This window comes from Heterocephalus glaber, unplaced genomic scaffold, assembly GCF_053883595.1.
Source record: "Heterocephalus glaber isolate CG9 unplaced genomic scaffold, H.glaber_assembly_v1.0 deba00001461, whole genome shotgun sequence".
NCBI classification, from domain to species: Eukaryota; Metazoa; Chordata; class Mammalia; order Rodentia; family Bathyergidae; genus Heterocephalus; species Heterocephalus glaber.
In genome coordinates this window covers 28,438,870-28,456,771 of record NW_028258308.1, presented here as the reverse complement: position 1 = coordinate 28,456,771, position 17,902 = coordinate 28,438,870, and the positions used below count along the sequence as shown (strand labels likewise).

At 34.3% G+C, this 17,902-nt stretch overlaps 1 protein-coding gene across 3 annotated transcripts in view; it reads right to left on the bottom strand.

The window, feature by feature from the left end:
* Dlc1 (DLC1 Rho GTPase activating protein) overlaps nucleotides 1-17,902 on the bottom strand; it is a 404,145-nt gene that overhangs the window by 284,292 nt on the left and 101,951 nt on the right. For 2 of the 3 annotated variants that reach the window (XM_087217213.1, XM_021246665.2), the window contains exons 3-4: nucleotides 14,329-14,508; nucleotides 8,331-8,471 (exon numbers count right to left, since the gene is read on the bottom strand). In XM_087217213.1, the coding sequence (XP_087073339.1) occupies nucleotides 8,331-8,471; nucleotides 14,329-14,508 (321 nt within the window). The remainder of the gene's footprint in view (nucleotides 1-8,330; nucleotides 8,472-14,328; nucleotides 14,509-17,902) is intronic. The other variant, XM_021246666.2, reaches the window with a different exon arrangement.

The following is a 17,902-nucleotide window of genomic DNA, read 5'->3' as shown; positions in this document are numbered from 1 at the left end:
GGTAGAATTTGTTCTGAACCATTCTTGCAAAGATATACAAATGGCTAATAAATATATGAAAAGTGCTCAACATCATTGACCATTAGAGAAATACAAATTAAAACAGCACTAAGATTCCACCTTACTCCAGAAAGATAGTTGTCATCAAGAAATTAAATAATAGCAAATACTGGTGAGGATGCAGGTAAAAAGGAACACTTCTACATTGTTGGAGGGAATGTAAACTAGCACAACCACTGTGGAAATCAGTATAGAAATTCCTCAATAAAACTAAAAGTAGAAATTCCATTCAATTCAGTAGTTCTCCTAGGTATCTGTCTGAAAGAGTTAAAATCATCGTATTACAGTGATACATGCATACCCATGTTTATAGCAGCACAATTCATGATAGCTAAATTTTGGAAGCAGCCTATATGTCCATGAATGGATGAATGGATAAAGAAAACATGGTTTTTATATACTCTGCAATAAAGAAGGATAAGCTTGAGTCATTTGTAAGAAAATAGATCCGCCTTGAGACCATATATTAAGTGAAATAAATCAGACACACAGACTTAAATATGCATGATTTCTCTTATATGAGAATACAAATATAGAATAAAATAAAAGATAGCTTATAGGACATACAGAGATAGGTCTTTTTCAAATGGAAAGGGGATCAAGAAATAGAGAGAGAGGGGATGGGTGGGAGGGAAAGGGTATGAAAAGATGTGTTGTGTACATGTACCAACTCCCCCTAAGAAATGGGATCATTTTGTACTGCAAACGTGTATTGATAAAAAATAAAAATTGAACAAAATAAGAATGAGAAGAATTAACTACATATAGCAGGGTGTCATTGTGCCTGCCCTGGGCTCCCCCACCCCCTTATGTGCTTTTCTTTTCCCTGCTCATCTGTCTTATCTTCCTGTTAGTAATAATGGTCAAAAGGCTAGAATTCAATCTGTGAAATCAGAACTATTGTTGCTGCTTTGAGCTGGAATAAGCTATATATGGCTTTTTTACACTGAAGCAACTACAGATATTGAGGATAACAATTTATACTGTTTTGATGTCTCCAGTAAAAGGCTTATTTTGTAATTCTGGAACACAGTACATGCTCATACACATACCAGTATATTGAAATTTCCCTTAGATTGTTTAGGATAAACTCAAAGCTGCTCTGTCTCAACTTGTTCAAATGATTCTGGTTCCCATCAGTTTTATTAGAGTTTTCTGTGTCACTAAGTAACTAAAGCAGTGTCTTGGGTGGGGGCCAGGGCTGGGATTTATGGTGAATTAAAATCACATCCTTGTATACTATTCATGATGCTCTTAGTTATTCAGTACAGGAGAATACTAGACCCTTCTGGTTCCTCCAGTTACCTATTTCACAAATAGAATATGTTATTTTCCTGGTTATCAGAGTCTTGGTCTCTTTCTTCATACATGTGCAATTGATAGTCATTTAATGACCATTTGCCCTTACAAGTAACTTTAAGAACAACAACAAACCCTCTGAGACAGGGAAAAGCTGAAAGCATTTGTTCTACGGTTTGGAACAAAGCAAGGATGTTCACTTTCACCACTCTTACTCAAGTAGCACTGGAAGTCTTAGCCAGAACAATTAGGCAACAGAAATTAAGAAAGGGCATTCAGTTAGAAAAGGAGGAAAGTCCAATTATTCCCTTGTGTAGATGACATGATCTTTTATGTAGAAGATATCACAAACTCCAAAAAAACCAGAGCTGGTGAATGAATTTAGCAAAAGTGCAGAATACAAAATGAACGTACAAAAATTAGTGACTTTTTATATACCACTAAAAAATAGGCTGAAAAAGAAATTCAAAAAAGCATTCTCATTCACAACAGCCACACACAGGAAAATAGAATATATAGGAATAAATTGAACCAAGGAATTAAAAGATCTCTACATTGAAAATTATAAAACAGTGAAGAAAATTATAGAGGACACACACACAACAAACCAAAAAGACATCCCAAACTTATGGACTGGAATATAGTATCATTAAAATGTCCATCATATTCAAAATGATCTACAGATTCAATGCAATCATCCCCAAAATTCCAATGACTTTGTTCACAAAAATATGTTTTAAAAATCCCAAAGTTCACATGGAAACTCAAAAGACCTAGAGTATCCAAAATAGATTGGAACACAAAGATTAAAGCTGAAGATATCAAATATCTGACTTCAAAATGTATCACAAAGCTATAGTAATCACAATAGCATAGTACTGATATAAAAATAGACGTAAACCAATGGAATAGAACAGAAAATATAGATCACAACCTACATATTTACAGCCAACTTTTTTTTTTTAACAAAGAAGCCATAAGCATACATCACAGACAGTCTCTTCAATAAATGGTGCTGGGAAAACTGGACACAAATAGGCAAAATGGAATTAGATTCTTACCTGTCACTGTCTATAACAGTCATATTAAGATCGATCAGGAACCTAAGTGTAAAACTTGAGGCTATGAAACTACTAGAAAGAAATACAAAATAAACATTCAAGACACTGGTATAAGCAAAGATTTTTTTGAGTAAAACTCCAAAAGCACAGTTCACAAAAGCAAAACTAGTTAAATGGAATTAAAGAAGGTTCTGTACAGCAAACAACATAGTAGGCAACTTGAAGAATGAGAGAAAACATTCCCAAACTATTTATCTGAAAAGGGATCAAAATCCAGAATATGTAAGTAACTCAAACAACTTAATAGCAGAGACTCATAAATAATCTGATTAAAGAATGGGCAAGAGACCTGAACAGACATTTCTAAGTAAAGGCATTGTGAGCAGGTACATGGAAAATGTTCAACATCATGAAAAACAAAGTTAGATATGACATCTTATCCCAATGAAACTAGTAAACACAAAAAAGACCAAAACCAACAAATACGGGTGAGGATGCAGAAAAAAAGAAACTGGCATACACTCTTCATAGTAATGTAAATTAGTACAGCTGCTAGAGAAATAATGTGGAGATCGTTCCACAAACTAGAAATAGAACTATCATATTACTGAGTATATATCTGAAGGAAATGAAATCAGTGTATCAAAGATATACCTGATTGCACATATTTATTGCAGTAGCCTTCACAATAGTCAAGCTATAGAAACAAATGAGATGTTCATCAGTAGATGAGTGAATAAAACATGTCCACAGTGAAATTTTACTCCACCATAAAAAATGAAATCTTATCATTTGTGGCAATATGGGTTGAACAGAGGAATATTACGCTAAGTGAAACAAACCAAGACTTCGAAAGACAAATACCACATGTTTTCACTCATTTATGGAAGCTAAAAATGTTCACATAGAAGTAGAGATTAAAATAGAGGTCATAACATGTTAGGAGGGGTAAGTGAGAGGGGAGCAGAGAGAGGGTGGATAATGGGTACCAAACTACAGTTAAAAGGGAGATTAATTCTAATGTTCTATAGCACAGTAAGGTAACTATAAACTACAACAATTTCTGATACATTTCAAAATATTAGAGAAGAGTCTGAAAGTTTCTAACATAGAAATATTAGTGCATGTGAAGAGGTAAATGCCATTTACCCTCATTTGTCATTACACATTGTATATACATGCACCAAATTACAATATTGTACCCCACAAACAAATACAAATATTATATAGGTCAATTAAAAATAAAAATAAAATAAAAAGGTAAAACAACTCTAGAATTGGATGTAAGCTTCATTTGCTCTTAACTATAACAGTTTTAGACCTAATTAGAAGGCAGGTGATGTGGAGGTATATAAACCACAGTTAATTTCGGTCCCTCAAAGTTTGTTTTGACCTGAGTGACAGCTATATGGGCATGTAGATGCCGTTTATAAATTCAAATGTTTGTCCAAACATTCAAATACATTAAGCTGAATATTTAAGATTAGTGCATTTTAGTGTATATTCAGATGATATACTTCAGAACAAATATTGAATGCTAAAACATAAACAAAGACCAAAAATCCACTTGGAATCCCTCTGAATTCAGTTTTAAAACTTTTATGTAACAACTTTATGTTAAATAATACCAGGATAATTCAAGCCACTGACAGAATGGCACCAGAATATTGCTTTATATTGCATGAAAGCACTTTACAGAAAATGACGCAATAGTTTCAGCATTATCTGTAGGGGTCTAGTCTGAAAGGCTTTATAAGTCTGTTTCAAATGAACAGAACAATGTTAGGAGAGAAAGAATGAAATTCTTGATATAAAGCACTACGGTTCTCTCCCATCTGATGTGTTTATTGGCAGTGTTTTCATTTTTGTATGAAATACAGTTCAGAAATCTATCCAATGCCTGATTTTCAGATGATGTATACTAGAATTAGTGAAAAATCTGAATATTATTAGTGAAAAATCTGGATATTATTCACTCATCTCATTTCAATTATATATATATATATACATATATATATATATATAGTCTCATTGAAAAATATGTACCTAGAAACCCAGAGAACTTACAAGCAAAAGGAAAGCCAAATATTTTGTGACAGTCATCATTATAAATTGATTTCACAGCAGCAAATCAAATGCAAATTAAACTAATTCTGAATATATGCAAGCTTCAGTAAACATAGCAGAAGGTTAATTCGTTAAAAGTAGATAAGTTAATTGGGTGTTTTAAGAATTTCATATTTCTCCTTAAAATTAAAATTGAAATTTTAGTTCATAATGAAAAGAAAAGTGCTGTAGTATACAGGAATTTTCTTTCTTTTCACGAAGTATCCAGACTACTTTTATGTATCATCTATTACCTAAGCTACACATTGTGGGGAAAAGTATTGTGTTTAATTTCTCATAAAATAGATAAAATTCTTAACTGTAATATTTCAACCATAAAAATGATTCATGATCCAAGAATCACTTTCAAACTGTAGTAAAAAAGAGAATCTAAAAGGCTATCAACATAAATAGCAACAAAAAATAAAATATTCTCACACAAAACAATAGCCTGTTTTTCAAGCTATCTTCATTTATTTTTATTAGCCACTTTCTTTTTCTTTCTTTTTTTGGAACTAGGGATTGAACTCGGGTCCTTGGCACTTGCGCAGCAGGCAGTGAAACGACTGAGCTAAATCCCCGGACCCTATTAACCACTTTCTTTAAGAAATTTCCTCAAAGTCAGCTGTCTTTGACAGTAGAGTGTTTCTTTTTGGATACTTTTCATGGCCTACTAGAGAAATTTAATAAATTATAGCTCAGTAGTTGGACAGAGTTGCATTTCCAGCTTTCCAACTCTACCTGTGGTACTGGTCATGATTGCTAGGTGGTTTTGGTTGTCTTGAAGTGGAACATTGTATTTATAGGGTGAATCAAATGCAGAACAAATCCTCATTGTTCTCTGATTAGTGAGTTGTGGCGTGATTATGGAGCTGTAAGAGTACTGAGGTAAGTCACAGCTAACTGTGGATGGCACATTTGCATACTATTTTATTCAAAGTTAACAAATTTTTAGTAAATATTTTACCTGAAATATGTGAAAGAGTATTTTTCTCTGTTCAATAATTGACTTAAATACATGTTAACTGTGATTGCTGGGTGAATAGTTCAGTCTATTGATATGGCAAACAATGAAAAATATAAATATAAAAAAGAATCCTTTCCAGAATACTCTAAAGGATAAAAGTCCTGGGAAAACTGTTGGATTCATGTTTCTCATCACAAAACTGAAAATAGTTGGACATATGTGGAAAATAGTTGGAAAAACTGAAAATAGTTGGAGGTGTGTGTGTACACCTGTGCATAATTATATCTACTGTACTTATTAATAAGGGATATTGAAAAAAGACCGACGACCTACACACACAGTTGTGTACATTGTAACAAATTATGTGTTTCAAGGGAGAAAAAGTGGGTTCAATTTTCATTATTCTAAAACAAAAGATAAATATGGAACAAGTATCAGAGTGAACAGAACTGGTAGGCAGGAAACTAACGAGTGGTTTAAAAAGTTCTAGTGTGATTACATAAAGTCTTTGTAAATATGGAGGGGTGGAGGGGTTGAAGGAAGGGCAGGGGATGGGGAAAAAATAAGAACCAAGATACATCATGTAAAAGTACAAGTTTCCAATGATGAATGTAACTGTATTGTATATCTAAATTGTACAAATAAACTTAATGAAAAAAAATCTGGTGTGAGAAATTGAAAGTGTAAATAAGGAACAAAATGTTAATAGGTAATATGAAATAAGAATAAAAGGTCCAAAGGGGAAGGGGAAGTGGGAGGGGTAGGGGAAAGGAAAGAAGGGAAGGGAACAAATATGAGAAAAGAAAAAATTGGAAACAAAGTCTTTGTAAATAGGGAAGGGATGGAGGGGTTGAAGGGAAGGCAGGGGAATGGGGAAAAAAATAAGAACCAAGATATATCATGTAAAAGCACAAATTCCCAATGATGAATATCATCATTTGTATACCTAAAATGTACCAATAAACTTAATGAATAAAAAAAGTGAATTAAAGCTTAAATGACTTTAAATAGTGAACCCCTTACCTGTCTCTGATGTTTAAAAAGCCAATGTTCCAATGATTCTCAAAATCATCGAAAATGGTTAAGTGAATTAAAAAAAAAAAGTTCCTAGTCAGACATGGTGGTGCAAGTTTGTAATCCTAGCACTTGGAGAGACTGAATCAGGAGGATTGCAAGTTCGAGTCTCTCTTTGCTAATTTCACAAGACCAAGTCTAAAAAATAGAATAAAATATAAAAAGGGGTGTGAATGTAGCACAGTGAAAGCATGCCTGGTTTGTTTCTATTCCCAGTACTGCAGAAAGAAAGGAAGGAAGGTAGGAAGGAAGAAGGAAGGAAAGAAGGAAGGAAGGAAAGAAGGAAGGGAGGGAGGGAGCGAGGAAGGGAGAAATCATTTTTCTTAACCAGAATGCGAGGAAATGAGATTATTGGATTTCATAGTTTAACCATATTTCATTTTTTAACTTTTATGACCTATTATGAAAAAGAAGAGCAGGATTTCATTGCATTGGAATGTCATTCATTGTTGAACTTGTTTTTTTTCGTGTACCCAAAATAGCATTGTGAAGTGTCTAGTTCTTATATCTGATATACACATTATTACCATAGCCCATATAGCATTTCATTGATTTCAGCTTTTAAGAACATAAGGTATTTGAAAAGAGAATGTGTTTTGTTCCTCTTCCAGTCTTTTTCATCTAGCATAATTCATGGCATGTAGAAGATGTTCAATAGATGTTAATTCCACCAAGAGATATTTGCTACATAAAATTTTATTTCTATGTAAATATTAAAGTTTCATATATCTGTTTTTTCAATGATGCACTTTAATTCTTTGCAATTGCAGCAAATCTACCATGTTTTAAGTAAAGAGCATTCTCCGGAGACCTGTTTTAGAACTGCTTTTTACTTTAAAGGTAGGCAAACAAGCAATCTAAACTTGTTTCTCTGTGTTAAACATGGCCATTTAAAAAAGTAATACGGCACTATGATTTTCACTAAACTAGGAAAGGTTATTTTGGAACTTCTAGGACTTTAGATATTTGAAGTAGTAATTACTTCCTCCATAAAATTTACTTTTTAGAGTCAAATACTATTTTCCTGTTGCTGTTCATCTTTTACTTAAAGGAAAATGTCTTTTATTCACAATTTATCCTGCTATATTATTCTCTGTGATAACTTTTGTCTTTACTTGTCTAGGTAGCACTGTAAAATTTATGAAGCATCATTATGATGACATTAGCTTACATTATTCAGTATTTGGTCTGTACCAAATATTTCATTAAGCACTTTACAGATGTTATACAATTTAATATTCACAGAAAATTTATAATGCTGGTGATTTTATAAATCTGTTTCCATAATCCATTCATCTACCTTTCTATCATCTATCTGTCTTTCCATCCATCCATCCTTCCATCCATTCTTCTGTCCATGCATCCATCCATCCATGCATCTCTCATTATCTATCACTAATACTTAGAAAGCCAATTCTCCAATTAGTAAGTGATGTGGTGGTCAGGATAATAATGCAGGAAAATCCATCTCCAGACTTTATTTTTTGGTTCTTTAAAGCTCTGAGTATTTAGTGACAAAATTTACCATATTTTTGCATGGTTCTGGATTTATGGCCTGTCTCAGTGAAATACGTGTGCTACCATTTATAAAACAATAGAACTAAAAATATATTTCTAGGATGGCCCTTAAATAAATACTATCAACTCTGAACAGCTTAGACTTCAAGAGCATTTCTTTGATAGGAATGAATGGGATATAAATCCTTACCTGATGCAGACCAACACTTGTATGTTAAGACCCACTGCTATCATTTACAACTTACCATAGCCTTGGATTTGGTTCCAGAATTGGTCACTGAGGTGGAAGATGGTAGATCAGTGGATTCGGTACTGGAAGACAAATTTGCTTGCATCTGATTTGCTGAAATCATATCTGCTCCATTTTCAGTTCCTGATGCCATATCCTATTAAAAGCAAATGTACTGGTTAGTATACCCTGCATGTCAGTCCCCCCCACCCAGCACCTTTCCACATTCTCTTTCTGTCAACACACACAGATGCACTAAACACTCTCTGATGTTGACACACCACTCAGATTTAAGCATTATTTTGTAAAACAATTGTATTCTTGTGAGGGCTGGCAAATAATTGAGAAGTAGTAACATTCTACTTTGTTAACATAACAGCTAGATGTGAGTTGGAAAGGCTAGTAGTGGGAGCTTGTCAGGGGACTGCAGGAAGAATTAGGAGTAGAAACACAGAGACAGTCTCTCTTTACTATGTAACCTTGAGTAAAGTGCTTAATACCCCGCATGCAATAAAGTGCTCTCTGAACTCCACATAGGGCCACAGTGAACGTCACATGCAAAGAAAGATCTCATTTCTCCTCCATTTACTCTCTTCTCTGTTCCCATTAGACCAGCATGGTCGCTTCTATTACAATGGGCTAGATCATTCAGCTCAACTATCTGTGTGTACAATGAACTATATACTGAGGATATGAATTATGTTTTTTCATGTGTGATATAATTCCCTTGTTTAAAAATCGGTATAATAATATCCACTCATAAAATTTTATGACGGTTAAGCATACAGTTGGCGTGTAACAATTTTCAATCAATGGTAGCCATATAAAACAATAATTAACATCATTATGCCTTCCTTCTTAGTAACTATACATAATTTGAAGCTAAGACATCTGTGGAATGTATTCAATCACTCTATAATTTCTACAAAGGCTGTGCATTTAATTTATCAAATGACCTCTTTAAGTTGTAGGTGATTTGACAGCACAGAGGAAGTGTAAATGTGGGAGAAAGCAGAGAACAGGGTCCATGTCAAAGGTCCATGTCAGTCTATGCTTTTAACCTGAGAAAATGTTGACTTAAATATCTCTTTGTCTATTCTTTCTATGTATCAACTTTACCATTGTCTACATTGTCAAATATTTGCCCTGAACCCCAACTCTCTGACCCTACACTTTACTACTCTATTGCTCTTTCGTATGCTCTGGTCACCCTGGCTGTTTTTTAGTTCTTCTATTACATTAAGCTACTTTCTACAGCATGAAATGTGCCCTTACATAAAAGCACCTGTTTACATGCAAGGCAAAGGAGTTCTCTCCCTTTGATCTCTACAGTACAAAATATATATATCAAAATTATTTTATAACATTTTATTTATATCTATCAATGGATCTATTGAACTATTTACCTGTCTATTTACATATCAATTCCACTCTCTTTATTATCCTTATGTCCTTTTCATCACCAGAGCAAGATTTACCTGTCTTATTTACTGACATTTCCCCTTGTCTGAGAATTGTGCCTGGCACACAGAACTTTGTCACATAATATTATATTAATATTATATGAAAGAATAACCAAGTTGACAAATATTAATATCCTTTTTCTGTCTTCTCAATATAAGTATATTTTGCTATGAACTTATAAATCATCAATAGCATTAAAATTCACTATTCTGCAATTGAACTAGTATAAAACACAAATACAATGATAACGAATATGAAGAGTAATACTGCATTCTTTAGGAATGGGTGTATGCATGTGTGTGCATGTATGTGTGTGCGTGTGTGTGTGTACATGCAGGAACAAAGTACATAGCTGTATTCTAATGTCCATAATGACTTCATATCAGGCCCATCTATTTTATTTTCTAAGTAGACAGAGTATATTATTCTAGGTAAAATATGATTTGTTTAAATTTCAAATAGAATTAATATTAGTGACAAATTGCAGGTAATTTATAAACATTAAATGCATAATCATGAGTAGCAGGAAATTTATAAGTCATTTATATTTGACCTTTTTGTACATCAGAAATCTTTTACATTAATTTTGTCTTTCTGTTTATGATTTCACTATGTAATTACCAAGGTATTCTTCCATCTTTCTAGTCATATAATGGTTCTAAAGTGAAATAATAATGTTAAAAAAACTACAACGTTTTGTTTTTAACTATTACAGACAATGCTTTATAGCCATCTACTTCAATTTCCACCAGTTCTATGTTCACTTGAGCAGTGATGAAGAGTGAAGTGGTTTTAGCACTCATATTTCCTAAGGTTCACTACAAGATGGATGAAATATCTCAAGAGATTATCAATGTCTTCCTGACTATACATGGACTCAAAAACAGTAACTCAAACTCAAAATACCTTGTTATGTAGAAGAAAAGTCACTGACTGTCAGACAAGGGATTCTGGTTGAAGAAATGATATCCCATTGTGAATGAAAAAATTGCATCTTGGAAAGCTTTTAACACAGCAGAATGAACATTAGCTTTTCTGACAGATGTGGAAATAAATATTGGCAGCTGTCTGGACTTTGGTAAGTTACTTCCCATTTCCTATCTGTGTGACCATGACCATAGGTAAATTATTCATCTTTTCTGAAGCTCAGATTTCTCCTTTTAGGATTGTCAAGAGAATAAATGAAGTAACGTGCAATGCTCATTAAATATTACTGTCTTCTTCTTCACCTCATGCCTCTGCCTGCCACTTCTCCCAAGAGACTGGCTATCATGAGCCAGGTTAGAGACTGATGTGTGGTGAGTGCTTGGACAAAGTTAAGTTTTTGGACTCTGCGGAGAAAACTCGATCCTGAGTTGTGGGGAATATATGAAGTTATAGCCAACTATATAGCTCTGTCTAGGCAGCCTCCTTTAGATCTTTACCTCTACCCCTATTTTCATATTTATTTTACACTGAATTCATTCTTAAATAAGGCTACATTATTCTTTACATTCTTTGTTATATGTAGAACTCATTATGGCCTTTTTTCATCAGCATTCTCGGATGGAGGGTGCAGGGGAGTCACTGGTTCATTGCTCTTCTTGCTGCATTATAAACTCAAGTGGAGTAGAAGGGAAGGGCGAGGCACTTTCTCGGAATCTAGGACAGTTCCTTGCTGGATGAACAAAGTCATAATCATCCATTATAATCCTTTTATTCTGTGGTGCAATTATCAAAAGGAATGGAAAGAGCTTGTGGAAAAAGTTTTGATGATGAGAGAATGTTAAAATTAGCTCTGAATACCAAGGAACAGAAATGAAGACCAAGGAGTGACCTAGAAAAACATGAAGACCAAAAAGGGGTTTTGAAGGCTAAGGAATATGTCTTATTCATCTTTAGCCTTGTCCCTGATGTGAATGAGTATGGGGGTGTGGAGAGAATCAATAACTGCCAAATATATATTCTGTGCTAGATCTGTGTGAACCACATATTATTCTTTCATTTACTCCTCCCAAGAAGTCAGTATTAATGAAGAAACAATATCTCTCTTTTTTAAATGAACTTACAATTGAGAAGTTAAATAATTTTCTTATGTTCCCAGAAGGGAGTTATAAAACTGATATTTGAACCAGATTGGCAGCCACCAAAGCTCATGTTTCCACTGTCTTATTTTGTCTTATATTCCAACTACATATCAAGAGTTTATAAATAGATCTTCATTTACAGAGACAACAATTGTGTTGCTATTCCATGAGTTGTGGTGTATAGTATAAGGTCCACTTTGCAATTTAAATGGAGGCAGAAAATGTAGATGTAGACAGATCTTCAAAGTATCACCTATGTTAGCTCCTGATTTTGTTTTGCTTACCACTTAACAAGAACACTGTCTAGCAGAGAAGGGCTATCTCGTTTTTTGAGATGGAGACAATAACATGGAATTGTATTTAGCAGAAATTTGAGCTATGCCTTTCTCCTAAATATCTAAAGACAAAAGAAAGTTGAATGTAGACACACTTAAAAGAAAGGAGAGATTAATGATTCCACACTAGAAAACCTTTAAAGAGAAAATGTGTCTCATACTTAACAATAATGATAAAGAACTACTAAGGTATCTCCTGTTGAAAAATATGGTTATTCCAGGCTTTAGAGGTATTAATGAAAGTGAGTATAAATCTTCTATACATTCTTTTTATGTAAATAAAATTTAAATAACCCCTCCTTTTTGGTCTTTTTGAGACAGGATCTCAGTAGAGAGTCCAGGCTGGTTTCAAACTTGTGGACCTCCTCCTGCCTTAGTCTCCTGAGTGCTGGAATTATAAGCATGTGCCACCATGCCTGGCTAAAAATACTCCCCCCCTCCTTTTATTTTTGAGACAGGGTCTCACTATGTAGTCCAGGCTGGCCTTGAACTCACTATGTAGCCCAGGTCTCAGACTCCCAGTGATTTTCCTGCCTCAGCATCCCAAGTGCTGGGACTACAGGTGTGCACAACCACACTCAGTTTAAAATAGCCCTTCGTGATAGCCTTCAGGATATCACTTTGACTGCATTACTTCCTTCTCAATGTTTTACTTGCTAAAACCAAGTTATGTGAAAGACACTACAGGAGAGAGAGAGAGAGAGAGAGAGAGAGAGAGAGAGAGAGAGAGAGAGAGAGAGAGAGAGAGAGAGACAGGCAGAGAGACAGAGAGAGCCAGAGAGCCAGAGAGGTTTCATTATAAAAGATAGAAGGCTGAGGATTTAGCTCAATGGTGCCACCTGCATCGCAAGTGCAAGGTCTGGAGTTCGACCCCCAGTACTGAAAAAAAAAAAAAAAAGAAGAAGAGAAGGAAGAGTCACTAAGTGCAAGAAAGTAGATATGATCAAAGTATGATATATGGATGAATGGATGTTCAAAATGAAATCAATTAGTTTGTATACCTAATATGTAATAATAAAAAAATGACTGGCTAGAACTAAATTCCAGCTCTGACTCTTACCATTAAAAACTTCTCTATACCTTTTACTCATCTGAAAAAATGTGAAGAATTATTACATTAAGACATACAGAACACTTAGAATCACACCTGGTGTATATTAAATAGGCATTATTTTGGGGCTGGGGATTTAGCTCAGTGGCTCAGCACCTGCCTTGCAAGTGCAAGCTTCTGAGTTAGATTCCAGTTACAGTAAAAAATAAAAAATAAAAAATAAATAAGTAGACCTTATTTTAATCTGTTTGTTTACTTCAGAATCAGTGGAGAACTATACTAAGCAAAGAATTGGATATATATAATAGTTCTAGTTAGTAGGTACGTATGATTGTCCGCCTCTTTGATTTAGATAAATACAAATTTCTTCCCTCAATGTATTTATTATTGCATTACACAAGTCATAGATGAATTGAAAAGAGATTTCTAGTCTAATTATAGATAAACTCAACCATAGTATTTGCTAGATCTGTACAAACCAAACCATTTAATATGAAGCTCACATTAAATATGTAAAATGTATAGTCAATCCTGGATTTGTGTCTTCCAAATTTTATTCTGAGTGTCAAAATCTCAGAGGAGGCATCCCTGGAATTGATGCATATAGAAGAAAATTATCATCTTTATTCTCTTGATTATATTTCATTGAGTTAAATTTAGAGTGTTATCAAGATAATTTCATGTAAATTTTTCTGTCGGGTTAGTTCAACCAACATCCAGCCATCCACCCACCCATCCACCCCATCCTTACAACAACTGTTTATTAAACATTTTCTTCAAGCAATGTAAATTTGTGAGACCCTAGAAGTAACTTATTAAACAGGATAGACATAGTACTTACCAAGGGAGTTTATATTCTATCAGAGAGTAACCACCAATTAGGTAAACAACTACAACGAAGAGGATTTAATCACTAGTGGGCATAATTTCCCAATTATGTTCTTTCTATTTAAGGTTAAATATTTTCTTTGTTTCACCCATGTCTCTATTAGCTCTCTGCATGAAGCATAGAAATTTGAGTGCTCTTTATGGGACTCTTTGTCATCATCAGAAACATCTTACAAGTGTTTCACTTGTAAGAGGGACTGCACAACGTACAGGGAAGGAAGTGGAGAGGGAGAAGCTCACAGGAACTTGCCGCCGCAGGTTTGTTGGTGTGCCAGATGGGGAGGAGCTGGTGCTGAGAGCATTCTCAATGTCCTGGTCAAGTTGGTCCAGTTTCATGATTAGCAGCACCATGGAGTCCAGCCTCACCCTATCTCGATCTTCTCTTATTTCCTGGGGAACAGAACATGTTGTTACTGAATTTGAAAAGTCATTTCTGGGAAAGAATAAAAGGTTCCTTGTTCTTTAGTGTGACAAAAAGGACACTGGATAATAGGCCGTCTTCTACTAAAAGGGGAAGGGAAGCTCTATTCTGTGTCATCAATGGGCTCTTCATTGGCAAGATACTGATCTCCTGCCAAGAAAGCATTTTACATAAATATTAAATATATGAAAAAGTGTAACAAAGGGTACTGATACATCTTTCCTATTAATTATTCTTGGGGAAAAGTTCTATATTTGTCTTTTCTTAAGGTACAAAGTAATTATTTATAAGACACTAATAGTCATTTGTAGTTAGACATTTAAGGATGTGTATAAGAGAATATTTTTGGAGGGATATTTTTGAGTATAGTAAAAGTCATCTGAAAAGAATGAAGCAAAGCAGGGTTTGGGTTGGACAGTGGGCAATTTTTCTTCCATGGCGCCATTTGCCTACTGTTGCTTCATGCTATGTCATTGCCAATACTTCTTTCCGAGCTTCTTTCTCTTTTAAAAAATACTTTAAAAAATCCTGCACAGAAATATATATATTTTTGGAAATGATTATGGTTGCTTACTCTGAATACTCCATGGTATAGACATATATTTTGGAAATACTATGGTTTATAGGAGGAGCTAAAACTTCTCAATGACCATGTAGGATTACTTGGAGGTGATTCTTTACTACTCTTGTATATGCAGTTCAAGTCAGTGTGTATCCAGAATCTTCCAGATGTCTTATGCTGTGCTAAGGGATTAGGGCTGGGTAGGACACTGAGTAGAAAAATGAGCATGGAAAGCACAGGTACGTTTTTTAGAAGCAAGCCTATTGAGACAGGGAAGGGACTCCAGGCTAGCCTTTTGAAGTAAAGCACCACTTGTACCTAGATTTCCTACCTCCCATCTGACTGAGATACTTATTGCCAAGAAATCATCTTTAAAGGACTACTGATAGCTAATCTCAGAGAGAAATCCAGTTGTCACAGAATCTTGAAGGCTTGACAATACAAGAGTTTTGTCAATACAAAAGCAGGTTTGGGGCTGTGTTTCAGGGACAGCATTACTCATGGAATGAGAGTGACAACTGTTTGAATCAGACCTTTAGTTTTGATTTTGGAGTTAACTTTTTTTTTTTTGTACCGGGGATCGAACTTGGGGCCTTGAGCTTGTGAGGTAGGCGGTGGAACTACTGAGCTAAATCCCCAGCCCTGCAGTTAACTTTTCGTCTTTAAAATTCCCCAACCTCCATCTAAAGACACTCCAGAGGGACTAGGGTGATTTAGTTGATTAATCCAATTCTATAGGGGTCTCTACACCTCCAACAGCTGGGGCAGATCATTAACTTTCAGATGTCAAATAATTGGTTTATAAGATTAAGTTGGTTAGAGAATCAATTACTTAAGCTAATAGTAGATAAAGTATTTTAAAAAATTAAGCCTGTATTTGTTTTAACAGATCAATACAAATTGAAGGACTACTCTTGCTTCCACAAAGACAAATTAACTTTGAGAATAAATTAAGAATTTTTGATACGTGCTATTTCCTTTAGAAAGCTATAACAGTCTTACTACTTTCAATTTCTTCTTGTTCCTGCTATCTGAAATATTCAGTGAAGATCTACAGAGAAACATGAACTTACATTATCATATATTTTGTTGTACTGAAAAGTGTCAATGATATTTGTAATCAAACAAATCTGAACCTTTCTATATATTACATCTTTTAACGTTACAGAACTTAGTTATATTTAAAGGAGTGTTATTATAGTAAAATCCTGCTTATACCCAAAATAAAGTCTCAGAAATATTTGATTTTTATATTTAAATCCCTTATAAATAGTCCAAAATGAAAAAATTTGACTGAATAATAATTAAGTATCCTTAATTATTCTTCCATTGTATTAGTTTATATAATTTCCTATTCTTTTAAACTGAAGTTGTGTTTGGCAATATGATCTTCTTTGAATCTCTATCCACATGTGCTTTTGTGTGACAGTCTTTTATTTCTCAGTCATGGGGCCCTGAAGGACAAAGATAAAGTTTTTCTACCTGGCAGACATAGAATCAAGTTATCCACTGCCTCCCAATACATTTTCAGTAATAATAATAACAATGAAATCAATACAAACCATAAGATAATGCCTTGTAAGGCTTGGAAAATATATATTGATTTTTTTTCCAGCTACCAAGTTCATGTTAGGTAAAGCAATATATCCTGCAGCTTGTTGGATCTATCAGCAGTAGTCTCAGAAACAATTTGTCTTTGAATTAACTGGACGCTGAAATTATGCTTTGAAAATACTTTCAAATCCTTGAGTAATCATTAAATTATTTCAATCATCTGCCAAAAGGATAAAACTAAACACTTTTGTTCTGTAATATTCTTTTTAGAGAAATAAGCCTATTTCTTTTCCCATTCATTCATGGGTACTTCCTTATTCACACTCTGCTATATTTGGTTAGAAGGAGAAAGCATTTTATGTGTTACACATTCATAAAACCGCACTAAATACAGTGACTACAAACCAGATGCTTTGGATATATATCATGGTCCTGATTTTTAAAGCCAAAGTATTAATTTTTCACAAAGTTTTAACCTTTCATATATCCGTGGCTAACTCCAGCAAATAGTCTATGCCTGAAAACAGAGCAGTGTATTTGCAGATTTTGGCTAGGGTGATTGCTGCAGTGGAGATTAATTTCATTCTGTCAATAGAGTCCATGAAGAAGATCATTTTAATAAATGAAATCTCCTCTTCATGAAGTCCATATTTCATTAACTTACTCCCCTCAAGTCAAAACCAAGCTGCTAAATTGCCTTCCCTCTTCTATTTTCTTCCTTCTTTCCTTCTGTTACAACTGTTCTGGGCAAAGCTTTATTAAGGGGACTGAATAACAATCAGTGAACAAAATAAATATGACTGAAAGCTATTAAATTCATAAATAATATAGTTACAAGTTTAAGAAGAAGAAAAATAGGTTAATGAGAAATAACTGTAAGCATAATGCCTTACTTTACATAAGATGATCAGAAGAGAGATCTCTGTGGAACTGAGAGTCAAACCATGACAGGAGTAGGATGAGATGGAGGAGATGATGGAGACAGAGATAGAAGGAGCGTGAAAAAGGGAGGAGGAGAAGAGGGGGAGGAAAAAGGGAGAGACAAGGAGGAAGAAGAGAGCTAGGAAAATAGCATTCCAAGTGGCATGAAGAGTGATACAATGATGCTGAGTTGAGAATTATTTTGGCCAATTGGAGGATCGGGAAATAAAAATGGAACTGAAGGAGAGAGAAGGAGAGGGGCAGAATGCGGTGCAAAATGAGCTGAGTGATAAATGACACCCTGTTGTGAAGGTAACTGTAATGAG